This window comes from Anolis carolinensis, chromosome 6, assembly GCF_035594765.1.
Source record: "Anolis carolinensis isolate JA03-04 chromosome 6, rAnoCar3.1.pri, whole genome shotgun sequence".
Lineage (NCBI taxonomy): Eukaryota > Metazoa > Chordata > Lepidosauria > Squamata > Dactyloidae > Anolis > Anolis carolinensis.
This window is the reverse complement of record NC_085846.1, coordinates 49782968-49800779: the sequence shown is the minus strand read 5'-3', so window position 1 is coordinate 49800779 and position 17812 is coordinate 49782968. Positions and strand designations below refer to the sequence as shown.

At 39.7% G+C, this 17812-nt stretch overlaps 1 protein-coding gene across 1 annotated transcript in view; it reads left to right on the top strand.

The window, feature by feature from the left end:
- The window catches only part of spmip7 (sperm microtubule inner protein 7), a 36032-nt gene extending 21547 nt beyond the window's left edge, over positions 1 to 14485 (top strand). The window contains exons 7-9 of the mRNA XM_062958217.1: positions 5519 to 5626; positions 11719 to 11826; positions 14279 to 14485. Of these exons, the coding sequence (XP_062814287.1) occupies positions 5519 to 5626; positions 11719 to 11826; positions 14279 to 14402 (340 nt within the window). The 3' untranslated portion in view covers positions 14403 to 14485. The remainder of the gene's footprint in view (positions 1 to 5518; positions 5627 to 11718; positions 11827 to 14278) is intronic.
- Positions 14486 to 17812: the final 3327 nt, after the last annotated feature.

The window sequence follows — 17812 nt, the reverse complement described above, 5'->3', positions numbered from 1 at the left end:
GTCATGCTGGCCACATGACCTTGGAGGTGTCTATGGACAACGTCGGCTCTTTGGCTTAGAAATGGAGATGAGCACCAACCCCCAGAGTCAGACATGACTGTACTTAACGTCAGAGGAAACCTTTACTTTTACCTTTATATCTAGACAGTCCTCTTTCTGTTGCGGGAAGTCCTGAGTTAAAAGAGCTGTCTGGATGGGCCCTTTCTGAATTTGGTATGGCCAGCTGTTTGTTCATTACATGCCGCATTCTTCAGGTAACAGATTATTTGACTATAGATACAAACATTTCCAAATGGCTAATAGAGAAATCTAATAAAATGCCTATTTGGAAACAGAAAATAGAGAAGCTCCATCTTTGCTGCAAATGCAAAATAGGTGGCAAATTTATCATGTCAAAATGCAACCTGAAGAACATTTTTAGAACCTAAAAACTGTGTAAAGGATTTTTGCTGTTAATTACCATCAAGTAAATTTTTACTTGTTGCTACCCGCAAATGATACCTTCAAGATCCCTGGCCAGCAATTTCCTTTTCAGATCTTGCAAGCTCGGGTCTATGACTATCCATCTGTAATGCCAATTTCCTCATTTCCTAGTACCTTCTGCTTACTGCGCTCCATGCAGTCATGCTGGCCACATGACCTTGGAGGTGTCTATGGACAATGCCGGCTCTTCGGCTTAGAAATAGAAATGAGCACCAACCCTCAGAGTCATACATGACTGGACTTAACGTCAGGGGAAACCTTTACCTTTACCTTACCTCTGCTTACCAAACATATTTTCTAATGAGTTATTTCTTCTCTTGACATGTCCAAAGTAAAACAATCTCATTTTAGTCATCTTTGAGAGAGAGTTCCTGCATAATTTGCTCTTGGATTCAATCATGGTAGGCCCATGATATATTGCATAGGATGGTATTATTTGATTTCAGTTATACTGAAGCTCTTCTCCATGGATGAAGGAGAGGACAGATGAGGGCCAGGCTGACTGTTTTAAAGTCCCTGCAGCCTATACCTGGGTGCCAAGTTTGGTAGGAAGCCATCTCTTTCCTCTGTGAATGGAAACAATGGAAGTACAGCAGTGTTTCCTTCCCTAGAGAAAGCATTTAGTGTCCTTTCCTGGTTGACAGAAATGCACCCAGTCTTCAGTTGTTTCTGTTCACCCATAGACGTCTGTTTTATTTCTTGAAACAGAAACCCGGCCAGGCCCTGGTCACTTCTGTTTCTTTTCTTAAGGGATAGATGCAACTGAAGCCCAGCTGCGTTTCTGATGAGAAAGACAATGGACCCATTCCTTGATGGATAGAAATAATAAAAGTCTTGTTGCATTTCTGTACATCAAATAGGAGTCAACGTGAATCCTTTAGAACAGTGATTCCCAAAGTGGGCGCTACCACCCACCGGTGGGTGCTGGAGTGATCCAGGGGCCGGTGATGGCACCTATTAGAACATGGGGGCGGGGCCAGAGGTGGGGCGGGGCCTCTTCCCAAGTGCTGGAGACAGGGCTGAGCACCTGAGGCGCCTGTTAGGACACACAGGGGGCGGAGCTAGAGGAGTGGGCGTGGCTTCTTCCCAAGAGCCTGAGACAGGGCTGAGAATCTATACCTCTCCTGAGGCTCTTGTTGGGATACAGAGCGTGGTGCTAGGAAATAAGGCAGGGCCTTCTTCCAAGAGCCCGAGACAGGGCTGAGCCTCTATACCTCTCCTGAGAGACCTTTTAGGACTAAAGGGCGGGGCTAGGGGTGGGGGCGGGGCCTCTTCCCAAGGGCATGAGACAGGGCTGAGCCTCTGTATACCTCCCCTGAGGCGCTTGTTAGAACACCGGGTGGGGAATAGAGGTTCAGCCCCGTCAGGCACTTGGGAAGAGGCCCCGCCCCCTCCTCTAGCCCCGCCTCCTGTGTCCTGGCAGGCACCACAGGACAGGGATAGAAGCTCAACCCTGCCTCAGAGCTCGTAACTCCGCCCATCCCAGTCCTGGCCGCCCATTTGTGGCCCTGCCCACCTCCCCTCGCAGCCCTGCATCTTGGACTAGGGGAGAGGCTCAGCCCTGCCCTCTTGAACAGGAGCCATGCTCACCCCTCTAAGCCACTCCCCCCTTTACAGGGGGCGCTGAGTCATATTTTTTCTGGAAAGGGGGTGGCAGGCCAAATAAGTTTGGGAACCACTGCTTTAGAAGTTACAATACAATCTATTTTCTTCTGAGTATCTTATCTTATTGCATTTTGAGACAACTAGAGCAACTTGTAAACATCTTAGATGTTGAATATCAACATGATCTTGGGCAAATTAATAATCCATTATTAACCAGCATAACACTTTGTGGGTACGAGATGGTGTACAGATGTGTGAGGTGACAGGAATGGAATCCTTTCTGATCCCACCACACACAGTTACCACCAATTATAAAAATGTCTTGATGATGATTTTAACTATATTATTCTATGTTTTAACTATCTTCTTCGCTGCCACCAATGGAGGAGATGTCAGGCAGATGGCACTTATTCTTTTTATGCTTTCTTTGTTTATTTTACTTCAGATGGTGATGTTGCTTAACTTAGTATATGATTGTGACAGAGACTTAGATGGAATAAAAATCAAAACAAGTTTATTGCATGTACAGAGCTTAATGGTTTCTATAGCTTTTTAAAGGCACTTAGATTAATGGTTACAAACAGATATGAGGTGTTCCAACTTTCAAAATACTTCTTTCTCCAAAACTAAACTAGAACCTGATCCTCTTGGATCCACTGGGATTAACTTCCCCTAATCCACAGCCTCTATAAATAATAGGCTTGATCGATCCATGAAAAATTTGATTCTAAACTCGTTTCAAAACTAGAGGGGGGCAGCTTTTCGTTTCTGATGGTATTTCCGAATTTGGCCCCCAAAAAATTTCAAAATTAACGAAAATTCGTTATTTTCTAAATTAATACGTTAATGGCGGACGCGCATGCGCAATTCCCAAAAACAGCACAGAGGGAGAGGACTTTACAGGACTCTCCCACCCTCATTTTTTGAGTGATCTTCTTCAAACTTGGTACAGTGGTAGAACACATTTAACACTGATAGCTCACCAAAATTTGGAACGTTTCCCTTATCCTCTGATTTTTGGAGAATTTTCATAGCTTTTATAATAAACCATTTTTTAATAATTGCAGAAATCTGTTCCTGGTTTGAAAGTCTTATTTCCTGTTAAATTGGGTTGTCTTTACTGTGAAAGTCATTGTTCTACTTCAGAAACTTTGTTTTTGTGGCTGAAACTTTGTTAAATTGGTGTGTGTGTGATATATATTGTGTGTGTATATATATATATATATATATATATATATATATATATATATATAGTCCCTGCTTGTGTGTGTGTGTGTGTGTGTGTGTGTGTAGGTAAAGGTAAAGGTATCCCTTGACGTTAAGTTCAGTCATGTCTGACTCTGGGGGTTGGTGCTCATCTCCATTTCTAAGCCCAAGAGCCAGTGTTGTCCATAGACACCTCCAAGGTCATGTGGCCGGCATGACTACATGGAGTGCCATTACCTTCCCAGAAACACCCAGAAAATGGGAATTCCAGACAGGAAACAATCAGGGCCAGCTAATACCTCCCAACAAAGGATTCCCCCAGGTAGGAAGCAGCCAGGCTTTGAAGCTGCAAGGCTATTCAATGCTAATCAAGGTGACCAATTGCAACATTCACACTTGCCTCCCACAGACAAGAGTTCTTTCTCCCACCCTGGACCTTCTACAGATATATAAACCCCACTTGCCTAGCTTCGCACAGACGTCAAAACCTCTATGTCTGCCACAGATGTGGGTGAAACGTCAGGAGAGAATGCTTCTGGCACATGGCCATAGAGCCCGGAATACATACCACAACAGTGTGATCCCGGCCATGAAAGCTTTCGACAACACAACCACAGTATCCATTCAAGTTCATGTAGCGTGGTATGGACTGGAGACCTGTATTGAGGGGAGGGAGGGTGCGAATCTGGGCCCCTGGGAGCAGCCGAGGACGGGCCTGGCCCACACCCCCTCGCATCCCGGGCCTCTTCCTCCTCACCGCCGGGCCCCTCTCGGTCTCTCCAGGCCTGAGCTGAGGCGAGGCGGCGGCGGCGGCGGCCATTTCCCCCCTCCGTCTTCCTCCTCCTCCTCGGCCTCCTTCCCCCTCGCCCCCTCCCATTGGCTGAGCCTCCCATTGGCTGAGGGGCAAAAGGAAAGGAGTTTGGGTGATTTGCAAAAGCTTTTTTTTCCTAACGAAAAAAACGAAGAAATAAGAAAAAACGGCCTCTCGCGATTCGAAACCGCGATATCCAGACGTGTGGACAACCAAGGTTCTATATTGCTTCAAAACAAACGAAAATAACGAATTAATAACGGGTAACGGGAAAATCGAATTATTTGAGCAAGCCTAATAAATAACCCTAAACAAGTCACCTAACTTGCTTAGTCTGGCCTAATAGAGGTCTGCCTCCCTGGTTTCCTTCAATCCTGAAACCAGTCTGCTCCCTGTGACTGAAAATCACAGACTGAAACTGGGTTTTAAAACATTCCCCCTTTTCCTTTCCAAACGGCAGTTGGCTCCGCCCCCGTTGTCATGGTAACCTGTCTTTTAATGCTGAGCTGGTTACCTCCTGGTATTATCAGCTCTAATACAGTAGAGTCTCACTTATCCAAGCTAAACGGGCCGGCAGAAGCTTGGATAAGCGAATAACTTGGATAATAAGAAGGGATTAAGGAAAAGCCTATTCAACATCAAATTAGGTTATGATTTTACAAATTAAGCACCAAAACATCCTGTTATACAACAAATTTGACAGGAAAGGTAGTTCAATATGCAGTAATGTTATGATGTAATTACTGTATTTACGAATTTAGCACCAAAATATCATGATATATTGAAAACATTGACTACAAAAATGGCTTGGATTATCCAGAGGCTTGGATAAGCGAGGCTTGGATTAGTGAGACTCTACTGTACTTACCATTTTAAATTAACCAAACCTGACTGTTTAAACAAAATCAAATAAACATGTCATCTATAAACAAAATAAAATCATACACTTCTTTACAGATGGCAAATATTTACTCACTCTCAGGGCGGTTCTACACAAATGCTATACTGGAATTCAAATATGGCAAGAGAGCAGGGTGTCTATAAAATGGATACCCTCAATGCGTGTTGCAGCACGTATCAAGCCATGAACAGCTTGTTTAAAAAACTCACCAGGAAGTCCAGAACAAGCCAAAAAATGCACTGCAGCCAATCATATCCCATGCTCTCCCAAATTCATTTTACGTATGAGGTAAAATAATTCTGCTCTTTTTTTTTATATACTTCAAACACTGACTGGTCTTTTTTGTTCACCTTGGGATGTTGCACTGAGGGCAACTCAACTATGTATATTCTCGAGCACCTTTTAAATAAATAATGCAAAACTTGGAATTTGCTTCAGTGGCCTCAGCATCTGTGTTATACATTATTTATAGATCACTTTTGTTCCCTTTCCCCTATCTTTCTTCCAAATAGAGGCTGTGTTGGTGCCGAGAACATCGAAGACCTAGACAACCCATATGTAGATGTAAAGATGCACAGCAGAGTTCGATCTGCCAAGCCACGTTATGTGAAATCTTCCTAGTATGTAAACTTTTTTTCTTAATCTAATTATTGCTACTTCAGCTTCCGTCGAATAGAACTTCAGTCAAATAGTGCTTTGGTCACAAGTCATGCTGCCTTGTGACCAAAAATATCAAAAGTAATGAGAAAGCTATAGGGAAAAAGTTGTGTGTGTGCTTTTTATCCTTCATGAAACCAAAAAAAAAAAAAAGGTAGTCATTTTTAATATAGTTGACAAATGTATTAGTCATTTCATTTTGTTTTTAAAAAAATATTGTGCCATCACATCAGTTCTGAACTACAGCAATCCTAAGGCGATTCTTATGCTGTTTTGGCAAGATTTGTTCAGATGGGGTTTATTTTTCCCTTCTTCTGAGGCTGAGAGAATGTCCAAGATTATTAGGAACATAAAATAAGTTATAGATAATTTAATTTGCTCGTAAAAAATTTAGTAGAACTGAAAAGTATGAGTCATTCACAATAAATACAAATTTACTATTTTAATTCCATTTACTTTTAAATATTTTTACATTTTGGTTACAAATGAAATACATGTTGTCAGCTTCAGTTTAAGGTGACCCTTAAAATGAGAGGCATCCAAGTACTACTCATATTTTGCAAATTTAAATGTGAAAAATCTAATATTGCAAAATTTCATTGGTTATCTATACATCAGTCTTCCTGGTTTTGGTGATCAACTATGAAATAACAAGACCAGACATAGAAATATTGGTTAAACAAGGGCCATTTTAGTTTACCTATATATATCTGTATCTCTATCTATCTATCTATCTATCTATCTATCTATCTATCTATCTATCTATCTATCTATCATCTATCTATCTATCTATCTATATGCGGCGGTGTATGTTTGTATGTATGTGTGTATGTGGCAGTTTTCTGATTGGCCACCACTTCTCAGCCCACTGTGACGGACCTGGCCCAAACTTGGTACACTCAAACCCCATGACCCATTCTATGTCCTGGTGCCGTTTGGCAGAGGCTGGACCACGGATGATAGGATTTGCAGTACTTTCAATCATATCGCCTTCCACAGACCACAGCGATGCCCACCAGTGATGGAACTGGACCAAACTTGGTACTCAGAACCCCTGTGACCCCCTCTACGTTCTGGTGCATATTGAGGCAGGATGGACTAAGGATTATGGGATTTGCAGTACCTTCACTCACTTCTTGAGACCACAGCAACTGCCACAAATGACATAACTGAACCAGACATGGCACACATATCCCATATGACACACTACACACGCTGCAGCCATTTGCGGGAGGATGGACCAAGGATGATGGGATTTCCAGTAACTTCATCCGATTCACCTCCCACAGACCACTGTGACGCCTACCAGTGACAAAACTGGACCAAACATGGCACACAGAACCCCCATGACCACCTTTACACCCTGGTGCAGTTTGGGGGCAGATGGACCATGGATGATGGGACTTGCAATACCTTCACTCACTTCCTGAGAGTACTGTGACTCCCACCAATAACGAATAAGGACCAAACTTGGTACATAGAGCCCTCACCACCCACTCTATATCCTGGTGTGGTTTGGAAGAGTTTGGACCATGGATGATGGGACTTGCAATATTTTCACGCACTTCCTGATTCCACTGCGACCCCCACCAATGTCTGATCAAGACCAAACTTGACACATACAGTCCCCATGTCCAACTTTACATTCTGGCGGTGTTTGGAGGGGGATGGACCATGGACAATGGGACTTGCATATGGGAGTTGTAGTTCCCCCGCACCCACTGAACCCAGCTGACATTGGATCTAGACTACACTTGGAATACATGTAAACAATGCCTTTCTCAAATGACCCAGGCACTGCCGGGTCCCCAAGCTTGTAATCTATAAATGTAACTGAGGGTGAGCTAAATAAAGGGAAGCAACTGGATATGGGTCTAGCAGAAACTAGATGTCAACCCTTTGATATGGAATTTAGAGTATAATTATAAAAGGGAACTGCCTGGCAATCATTATGCTAACAATCAAAGTTCCATTGTTAAATCTGAGAAATGAATACTGCAGAATTCATTTGTAGGTAGAGCAATTCAAATATTCATCTACACTGCCATATATAATCCAGATTATCTGCTTTGAATTGAATTATATGGCAATGTAGACTCAGATAATTCAGTTCAAAGCAGATAATCTGGGGCCCCTTCCACATATCTGAATAAAATCCCACATTTTCTGCTTTGAACTGGAATATACAGTAGAGTCCCAGTTATCCGAGATAAAGGGGCAAGCCCAATCTCGGATAACCGGAACTATTCAGATTGCCGGGAGGGCCTATTATCCTTCCCAGCAATCTGATTTAGGGAAGCGCCTATGAGTGCTGCTGCCTAGCAATGCTCACGGGTGCTTCCCAAGGGGCGAGGGCTCGGCCCAGGGAAGCACCCCACGAGCGCTGCTGCAGCTATTGTGGGGCACTTCTTTGGGCCAAGCCCTCGCTGATCGCAGGGTGCTTCCGGGGCACTTCCTCCTGCCTCTCCCTCTCCTTCTTTCAAGCTCCACTCGAGAAGTAGAGGGAGAGGTAGGGGTGCCCTCAGTGGCACCTCAGGTAATACGGAGGCTCGGTTAACCAGGGCTCAGTTAACTGGGACTCTACTGTATATAAATAATTGCTTAGCCTATGTAGTAAGTTAAAATACAACACTTATAACAATACAATAAATAAATATGATAAAACTGAATACACACACACACACACACACACACACACTGTTATTTTGCTGTAAAATTGACAGGCACATATTCCAGTGCCCAAATATATAAAAATTGTACTATTAAATATCACACAAGGATATAGATTGAAATACAGCAGCATTACATTCCCAACCAAATCACTTCTACATTTTTTTTTAATTCAGGCAGGCTTTTTATTCAGAGATGGGAGGGGGATGTGGTAAGATATTTGATTATTTATTTCCAGCATTTATACCCCGCCCTTTTCACCCGGAGGGACTCAGGGCGGCTTACATCAGTTGGCAACATTTAACGCCAAGAATAATAATAATAATAATAATAAATTTATTCTTATATCCCCCCCCATCTCCCCGAGGGGACTCGGGGCGGCTCACAACAATAATAAAAACAGTGACAAATTACACATTGTAAAATCAAACATGAAAAGCAGTCATACAATCAATACATACATAATAATAAAACATAATAATAAATAATAACATAATAATAAAACAACAGCAGTACATATCATCAATTAAACCTATAAAAATACATCATTAAAATACATTATAACATTTAAAACATATGTAAATTAGATCAATTTGTCTAAAAATTTCATGCTTAAGCCTTATCTTAACAGTTTTTAAAAAGTGTTTAAAGGGATTTTAATTTGTGAATTTTAAATTGCACTGTTTTTCCATATTGTTAGCTACTCTCAGTCAAGAGATAAAAGTGGGGTCCAAATAAATATAAGACCAGGAATAAGAATAATAATTATTATAGTAGAGTCTTACTTATCCAACATAAACGGGCCGGCAGAATGTTGGATAAGTGAATATGTTGGATAATAAGGAGGGATTAAGGAAAAGCCTATTAAACATCAAATTAGGTTATGATTTTACAAATTAAGCACCAAAACATCATGTTATACAATAAATTTGATAGAAAAAGTAGTTCAATACGAAATAATGCTATGTAGTAATTACTGTATTTACGAATTTAGGATAAGTGAGACTCTACTGTACTGTAGAATAATAATCATTATTGTGTATATATAACATGCACCACTAGATGTCCTCTGAACCTAAGAATTTATGTTTCTTCAAAGAAATAAAATAAATCCCACCTTGATTCCTAAATATATTTAGACTTATTTTGTATGCCATCCCCTTTATGAGTCAATGAAGGCAGAGAAATAGAACAATGAGGATTGCCTTAAAGTATTACAAAAACTAAGAGCATTTTTGTTTTAACGGTCCTCTCTGGAGCTAGATACTTGGAGTGTTACTTCAGGCCCCTTCTACACTGCCATTATTTGATTATTCAAGCAAATAATCCAGATTATCTGCTTTGAACTGGATTATCTGAGTCTACACTGAGTCTACACTAACATATAATCCAGTTCAAAGCAGATAATCTGGATTTTATATGGTGTAGAAGGAGCCTGATTGGGGGGAAAAACACCTACACCACTTGTGATAGCATACCAGAAAACTCCATTTTAAAGGGCTCTGAGCTATTCCAATGCAGCCCTGGGAATCCTTTCACCATTCAGGTGTCTGGCCAGACCAAGGGAGCATCGGGGCCACTGCCACTGCCTCATCACCAACATTAGCTTTCTCCCAGAGGTTTGTTGGTGATGTTGCATTGCTGGTCACATGGCTTAGCGCCCAGCATTACCTCAGTAGGAATGCCACATTACCAACAAATCTTTGGTGATGAGTAGTGGACCTATTGACCATGTAGACTCAGGTTGTTCCTGACACGAAAAAAACAACAACAAAAAACCATGTGGACAGTGAATCAGCCTGGATCCAACCCTATCCAGCTGTCTGCCCCTTTGATATTGTGGAATCATGCTGGAGCTTCCAGTAAATCCTGTGCAATGAGTGTTGCGTATCCAGTCCATGTGTCATGTGAACTCACCTCAGCAACCTTTGATTGACCCAGGATGACATTTAGTCACCACTCACAGAAAAGCCCAGGGTTTGGGTTGGGGGTAGAGACTAGAACCCAATCCCCAGGCTTTCCTGTGAGGGGTGGCTAGATGGCATCCTAGGTCAACCAAGGGGTGCTCAAGTGAGTCCATATGGCCCACAGACTGGTTAGTGTAGAAGGTCCCTAAGACAGTTCCTAAACATTGACAGTGCAACACTGATGGAACACAATGATGCCTTTTGTTGGCTGGATTATGGCCAAAGTTAAATACATCATAGCTGAAGCATCAAATAGACCAAAACACTTATTTATGAAGTTCAAGGTATTTCAAAAAGGAATGAACTAGCTGACCCGGGCAGCAGAATTCATGTCTAATTCTTCTATGAATTGTACAGCCAGAAAATCTGGTATGGTGATACATCTAGGCTTGTTGCTATACCACTGCAAAGTAGATAATGTATCTGGATATCATGCCCTTCTGATGTGAGGAATTATTGGATGAGTCTTTTAACTATTTTGTTTTGCTGGAATTAAAAGAAAAGAATCCAGTATCAACTTCAGTGTCCCTCCAGGGAAGATTCTAAGGTCACATCTGCAATACTATAATGCTGTTTGAAACTGATTAGAGAAGAATAGTTTTCTCTGCACCGGAGAGTAGATTGACAAGTGTGGAATCGTTTTGAGGACAGGACGGTGATGACATTAAACACAGAACCTGGTCTCAAATTGCTGTGCAGGTTTCATCTCTAGAATAACAGATCTAGAACTCTACAGACAGATTGAAACGTCAGGGACTTTGCAGACTGTGTATGCAGGTGTGACTAAATCAGAGGAGTAGATGCAGATTTGTCTTCAAAAAAGGTTTTAAAAAGGAAAAAATGTTGTGCTAGTTTGCAAGCTTTGTGCAAATAGAAAGGCCAAGGCTACATAAAATGTTTAAGAGTTCGTTTAGTTGGGAAAAACACGCTGAACGCAAATAGAGAATTTCCTATTGAATTGATGCTTTAATTACAAGAAGAATATTGAGAATATTCTGAAATGGAAGAACTGAGAATTTTGGCAGAATTAAAAATAAAAAGAAAGGCTTTTTTATAGAGGGTGGAGAGATGAAATAAGGATATTGAGAATGAAATAAGATACTGTATTTCAGATGAAATACAGTAATAGGCTATATAAGATAAGATTAATTAAAAAGAAAATACAATTTGGGGAAGGGAAATTGAGGTAATGAATTAAAGATGAACTTATAAGAATTTGATTTTGTGCTGCATAAATTCAGTACATCTCTTAGCCTAAATCCTTTGCTTACCACTTTATGCACACTGTCTGTGTGCAAAAATAAGGAAGCGGATTTGTTTTGTTTTTGTTTTTGTTTTTGCTTCGGTTACAGTTCTCGGGAAGTCATTATTTCAAACCTGATCCCATTTAATAAATTCCTTTCAACTTTTCCTCTTAGCAAGCCAAACACCTTTGGATATGCTGGCAAGGTTCATTGGTTAGCTACCCAACCAGCAAATTCTAATCTTCAACCAACATCATCACCAGCAATTTCACGAATGTATGGGTAAGTGTGAAACACATTACTTAATTATTCCTTAAAGAAATAATTATAATTTGGATTTTTCTTCTAAGGTATTTCAGCAAATTAAGTAGTGTAACTATAATGTAACTATTAAGCTTGATTTTTCTTGGTTGATTAAAAATTGGGATTAAACCACCACATACCATTCATATTCTCATGATTATTTGATACCATCACTTGTTTGTGGCTTTTCTTTGTATTTGCATTTGAAATTTTAATTCTATCAGAAATCCTTTTAAAGTGGTTTAATATCACATGTACCACTCTTTTCTTCCCTCTGTGGGATTGATCAGGACTAGGACCATGGCAATTTTAAATTTCCTTACATGTCAAAACCCCCAAACAACTTCCTGTCAAAGAGAATTCCCTTCATATAAAAATTGCAGCTTTGAAGGAGGGGTTACCCATTTTCATCAGAACCATGACATAAGACAATGTTTTAAATATGCCCACTGCTTAGGATGGTTCTATTTCTCATTGTGATTGTTTCTGCAGGTTCAATGCAGTATTGTTTTTCATTCATTCAGGAACAACCATATATATGGAGCACTAATATGAATTTGTCTTCAGAGAGAGAGGGCGGGTTAAAAATAAATTATTATTATTTTATCATGACACAGCAAACAAGATAGATATGCTGGATTTCATGTTGTTGTTGTTGTTGTTATTATTATTATTATTATTATTATTATTATTATTATTATGTATAATTTTCCAACTCTATATTATAACCAATATTCTGTGCTCATAATCTAGAGTTGGAGTTGAAAGAATATCTAGTGTCAGAATAAAGAGTAATGGGGAAAGTGGACATCCTTGTCTCATTCCTTTTCCAGTTTTATACATTAATTAATATTCTCACATATTGTGTATAATAAATTGTTTTTATCCATGTTTCAAAATTACTCCCTGTGAACATAAAGTCCTACATCGAATTATCAAATGCCCCCTACCAACCCAGAAATATCAAAGCTACTTGCTTTTTATTATGTTTTTCTAAATATTCCACAATATCTAATACATAACTGAAAGACTGCAAATGCTCCCTCTATCCCCCTCCAGAGCCACTTAGTGGATCGATATTTACTATTAGCTGACCCTGCTAATAGTCTGCTTTTAATTTGTTTTTATTATAGCATGTTTTTAACTTGTTCTTTTATCTGACTTTTATGGGAACTGTGATTCCCCTTTTCGGGCACCTGTGCCCATTTCTATATATTCTGGTCATAGACCGTAATAAATTGCTGATACACTGATACAATACATATTGCATATTTTCTCAGTTATCCTTTTGGTAAAAAGCCACATTGGTCTTCATGAATGTTTTATTGCAAAATACTTTTAATTCTTTCCACCAAAATTGACATAAAATTTACAATAATTTTTCAGTAATAAAATCGGTCAAAAATTGCTTAGAATTAGGTGGTGTTTCATAGGAAATGAGTGCTTTTTTCTCTTTCAGATATAAGGCAGATAATCCATCAAGACCAGAGGTTTTTCCACTTTTTTTGGATTGCAGTAGAGATTTCTTAACAATATTGCTTTGATATTTGTTAATATTTTGTGTGTTGAAATATTTATTTATTTTCCTAATCCAGATTTGCTTCTTTTTAATAAGTCTGAATACTATTTATGGAATATTTTAAAATTTTATTGGATTTGCTCATTCAAAATACATAAATTTTATGTATTTTGAAGTTAACTTAGACAAGTGGATAAAATTAAAAACAGTGTGGGAAGCCCGTAAAGCACTTAAGAGAAGCTTTCTTATACAGCATCAGAACTGAAAAAGGAACGAGAAGGACAACATCAAAAGCACACAAGAATTAAAGAGAGAAGAGGATTGTGTTTTGTGGTCATTATGGTTTCAAGTCATCTTGAAATCACATTATAGTGCCAGTACAGGGCTGTAGCCTGGGGGGGGGGGAGGTTAAGGGTTCGACCCCCCCCCCCCTCCAAAATGTGTCGTGTTAAAAAAAAAACCTGGTTTACTCATGAATTTTAACTGGTTAACCAATTTATAAGTAAACCAGGTTTTTTTTTAACCTGACACTCTGGTGGGAGGGACGTTAGAACTTTGACCCTCCCCCCTTTGGCTACAGCCCTGCCAGTGGAGATGTGCTCTATGATATAGGGGAGTATAGAGGAGTATAGAATCCATAAATCTAGTGAACAATCAGTAATGCATGCATACTAGTGAGCCTAAACACATGACACCAGATTTTGCATGCATACCAAAAGAAAGGGTGCTCTCATGCCTATGTAGGAGTTGTATATGAGGTTTGTAAACCAAATCCAGGTGGATTTCTAAAGCTGTGACCTGTGACCTATAACGTGGCTCATCATAAACAAGTTTTTTCCCCCCCAGATATCATCTGGAGCCTGAAATTCATATTCACATGTAAAAGATGATTTTCTTTTTTTCTGATTCCAGATTCCTAGCTACTCATGGACAACCAACTGAATTTCCACATCGTGGGCCATTGTCGCAGATCATTACACCAATTCAACCTCAAAATTCTTTCAATAACTGTCGGAAAGGGAGAATCATAATTTGAAAGAATCCTGTTCTACATTGGCCCAATTGCAGGGTTCAACAGACAACTAGAACCAAGAAAAATTAAGAAATAAATGCTTTATTTAAAAAATTGGGAAAGAAACATTTTTTTCTTCATACATCATAGAATAATGGAAGAGATCAGAACTGCCATCCAGTCTAATATCCTGCCAATGCAGGAACAGACAATCAAAGCACCCCTGACAGATGGCCATCCAGCATCTGCTTAAAATCCTCCAGAGAAAGAGACACCACCACACCTGAGAACACACATTCCACTGCTGAACAGTTTGATATGCAATGCTACTCACTCTCCTTTCTCATTTGGTCTGTTTTTCAGAAACCCTCCCATACTACAGTCCAGTCATGAGGCTCACCCCACCAGGTTTCAGTGAACCCAATTATATCATGTTTAGTTTGTTGTATTAAGAGTTCAAGTTCATCTTGTTTATTTCCTATGCTTTGTGCATTCCTGCCAACCTCTGTGACGTGTTTGCCATTCCTTCCTAGAAAGCCAGTCTCATTAAACATGATATCATAGTCCAGGAAGCCAAATTGTTCCTGGCAGCACCATTTGCAAAGCCAGTTTTTCTGTCAGCCTTTCTGCTGCATCTGGGATTTTTGCTCCAGGGAGACAGTAGACTCCTCTAGGCATTCTGTCATGCCCACAAGCCACTTCTTCTATACCCCTCAGCAGGGAATCCCCTGCCACCACCACTCATCTTCTTGAATGATTGGCAGAGCCATCCCATGTACTTCAGGGAATGCTGCACATTCCATGAAAACTGGCTTTGTTGCACTTTCTTCTAGTTCTGCACCATCACTTATACTAGAGAGAACTTCAAATCAATTCTGTAGTTCCAGAGTGATTCCTGGTCCCTCTACTCCTATGTGTAACATCACTCCAGTGTCTACTGTTTGGGGCATGGCCTCCTCTGCAAAGGGATCCTCTTTGTGATTCTCCTGTTCTGTTGGATCCAGGGCAAAGTCTTCTTCCCTAATATCTTGTAGTGTAGATACCTGGGCCAAAAGGTGTTGGACCTTCTCTTTCAAGAGGGCCGCTAACTTCCACTTGCTGCAATTATAGCTGTCCATCTCCTCTGGCAAGAATACAAACATTCACATTTTTGTAGGCTTCTCCGTGAGCCCTCTTGTAGTCCATCTTTAGCAGTAATTAAGCAGAGAATTAAACAGAAAATGAAACAGAAATCTGAGCCTCCCACACAAACTTTCTTACCAAACACTCATGCAAATAATCTTGTCTCACCTGTTCATCTGATCCTGTATGCCAAGCTCTAGGAAATATTCTTGTAGCTATATAGAGAGCTTTGCCTTCATAACTTGGGAAATTTTATATTTCATTGATGGCATAGCAGACACCAGTAAAATTTAGTAAATAAATAGTAACCTAATTCTCTTCACAGGGCCTTAAAATATCTGCAGCAAGCTCCTATAATTTCATACCTATTTAAGTCATTGGGGGGAGGGGCATAGATTTAGATGTGATACTGAATGTATGAGGACTAGATATACCAGTGGTTCTCAACCTGTGGTTCTCCATGCGTTTTGGCCTACAACTCCCAGAAACCCCAGCCAGTTTACCAGCTGTTAGGATTTCTGGAAGTTGAAGGCCAAAACATCTGGGGACCTGCAGGTTGAGAACAGAGGTGGTTCAACCACCTGGCCAACTAGGCAGTTGCCTGTGGCGCCATCTTGTTGGGGGCGCCATCGAGGCAACTCCTGTCTTCTGCGGCCTGCCTCCGCAAGGTATTGAACTGCTTTTTCTGTTGATTTGTTGTAAAACATGATGTTTTAGTGCTTAATTTGTAAAATCTTAATGTAATTTGATGTTTAATAGGCTTTTCCTTAATCCCTCCTTATTATCAAACTTTTTCGCTTATCCAACACTTTTATTTTTCAGTGATTGGTTTGGGTGGTGTGTGCCAAAATTCTGTTTGCCTACACTTGAAAAATACCTAGGGCCGGATCTGGTTGAGAACCACTGAAATATGCTGTATCTCTGCCTCAAATTGATTGTAACTGTAATCCTTATTCCTGGTCCTCGTTTAACCAACTTAATTTTTTTTAAAAAAATTCATCTTGCAGGCTATTTTGGAGTCTTGGATGTAGACTAGTGATTGGAAAATTTACTTGCTTGAATGATCAATTTCAGAATTTTCTTACCTGTGATTATGTCTCCAATTAACACTAATACAAATGTTATGGCAAGGCATGGTTAGTTCCAAAGAGTTAAAAGGAAGGCATGTGCTCACTGTATATGTGGAAGGGGCAGCAGAGGAGGACAAGGATGAAGAGAGAAGGATACAAATAAAAAGCAAAAACATGCTCCTTATTTCCTAATTACAGTTCTAAAACTGGGAATGTTACTTCAGTGTCAGCCTGACACCCAGGCATGTATTGTTAGCAATAGCTAAAGGGAATGACTGTTGCATTCATGAAATAATCCATGGCGGTGACTTGAGCAGATCTATGGCTTTTCCTTTTTCTCTTATTTGCTTTTATTTTATTACACATTTCGACACTACATTAAAAGATATAAAATAGAAAAAGAAAGGGAAAAAGAAATAGAAAGATAATTTAATTTAGATCATATATTTTCCTATTGGTTCATTTGTATTGTACAACCTAGTCCATTTCATCATGTATTATTTGACTTGTTCTTCTTCCATTTCAAATTTCAACAAATATTTATGCATCTTATAATTTGCACATTCATCATCTGTACACAATTGCTTTTCAAGTTCTCACTTGCTTTGGATCTTTTAATCCATTTTAAATCTTTCCAATAATTGTGCATTCCAATAATAGGAATACTTGTTAAAAAATTTAAAAATACAATGAAAATGAGAGGGTTTTTATTGGTGCCCAAACTAAAAAATGGGAAAACATTTAATCCCTTGTGCTGATAGAAATTTATTATTCCTTTTAACGGGAAAGAAGGGAAAATGTGTTGGAAGACAAAACGTGTTGGCTCTTCTCCTGTCCACTAGATGTGAGTCTTACACCATAACATGTCAATTGCCACTTCACTCAGTTAACGCTATATAGACCCTTCACAGATTCCATAGTTGCAAAAGCAAAAAACAGTTCTCCCCCTTATCTTCACTGTTTTTTTCTCATAAGCATCCCCCCATTGTCGCTTACTCTCAGCCTCATTTTGAAATGCACCTTTTTAACACTAGATGTAAGAATCTTCTGCTTTTAAAGTCTTTTGCTGATACATATTTTCTTCAGATGTTATTAACCTTGTAACCATTGTGTGATAGCTGAAAAAGTATCTGTATCATTTTCCATTCAGTCTGCCCAAAAAGAGAGACTCATAGATATTTTAATTTCACTACTGAGCAGATGCATTCTCTTCAATTAAAGAGTACATATTTGAAATGCATG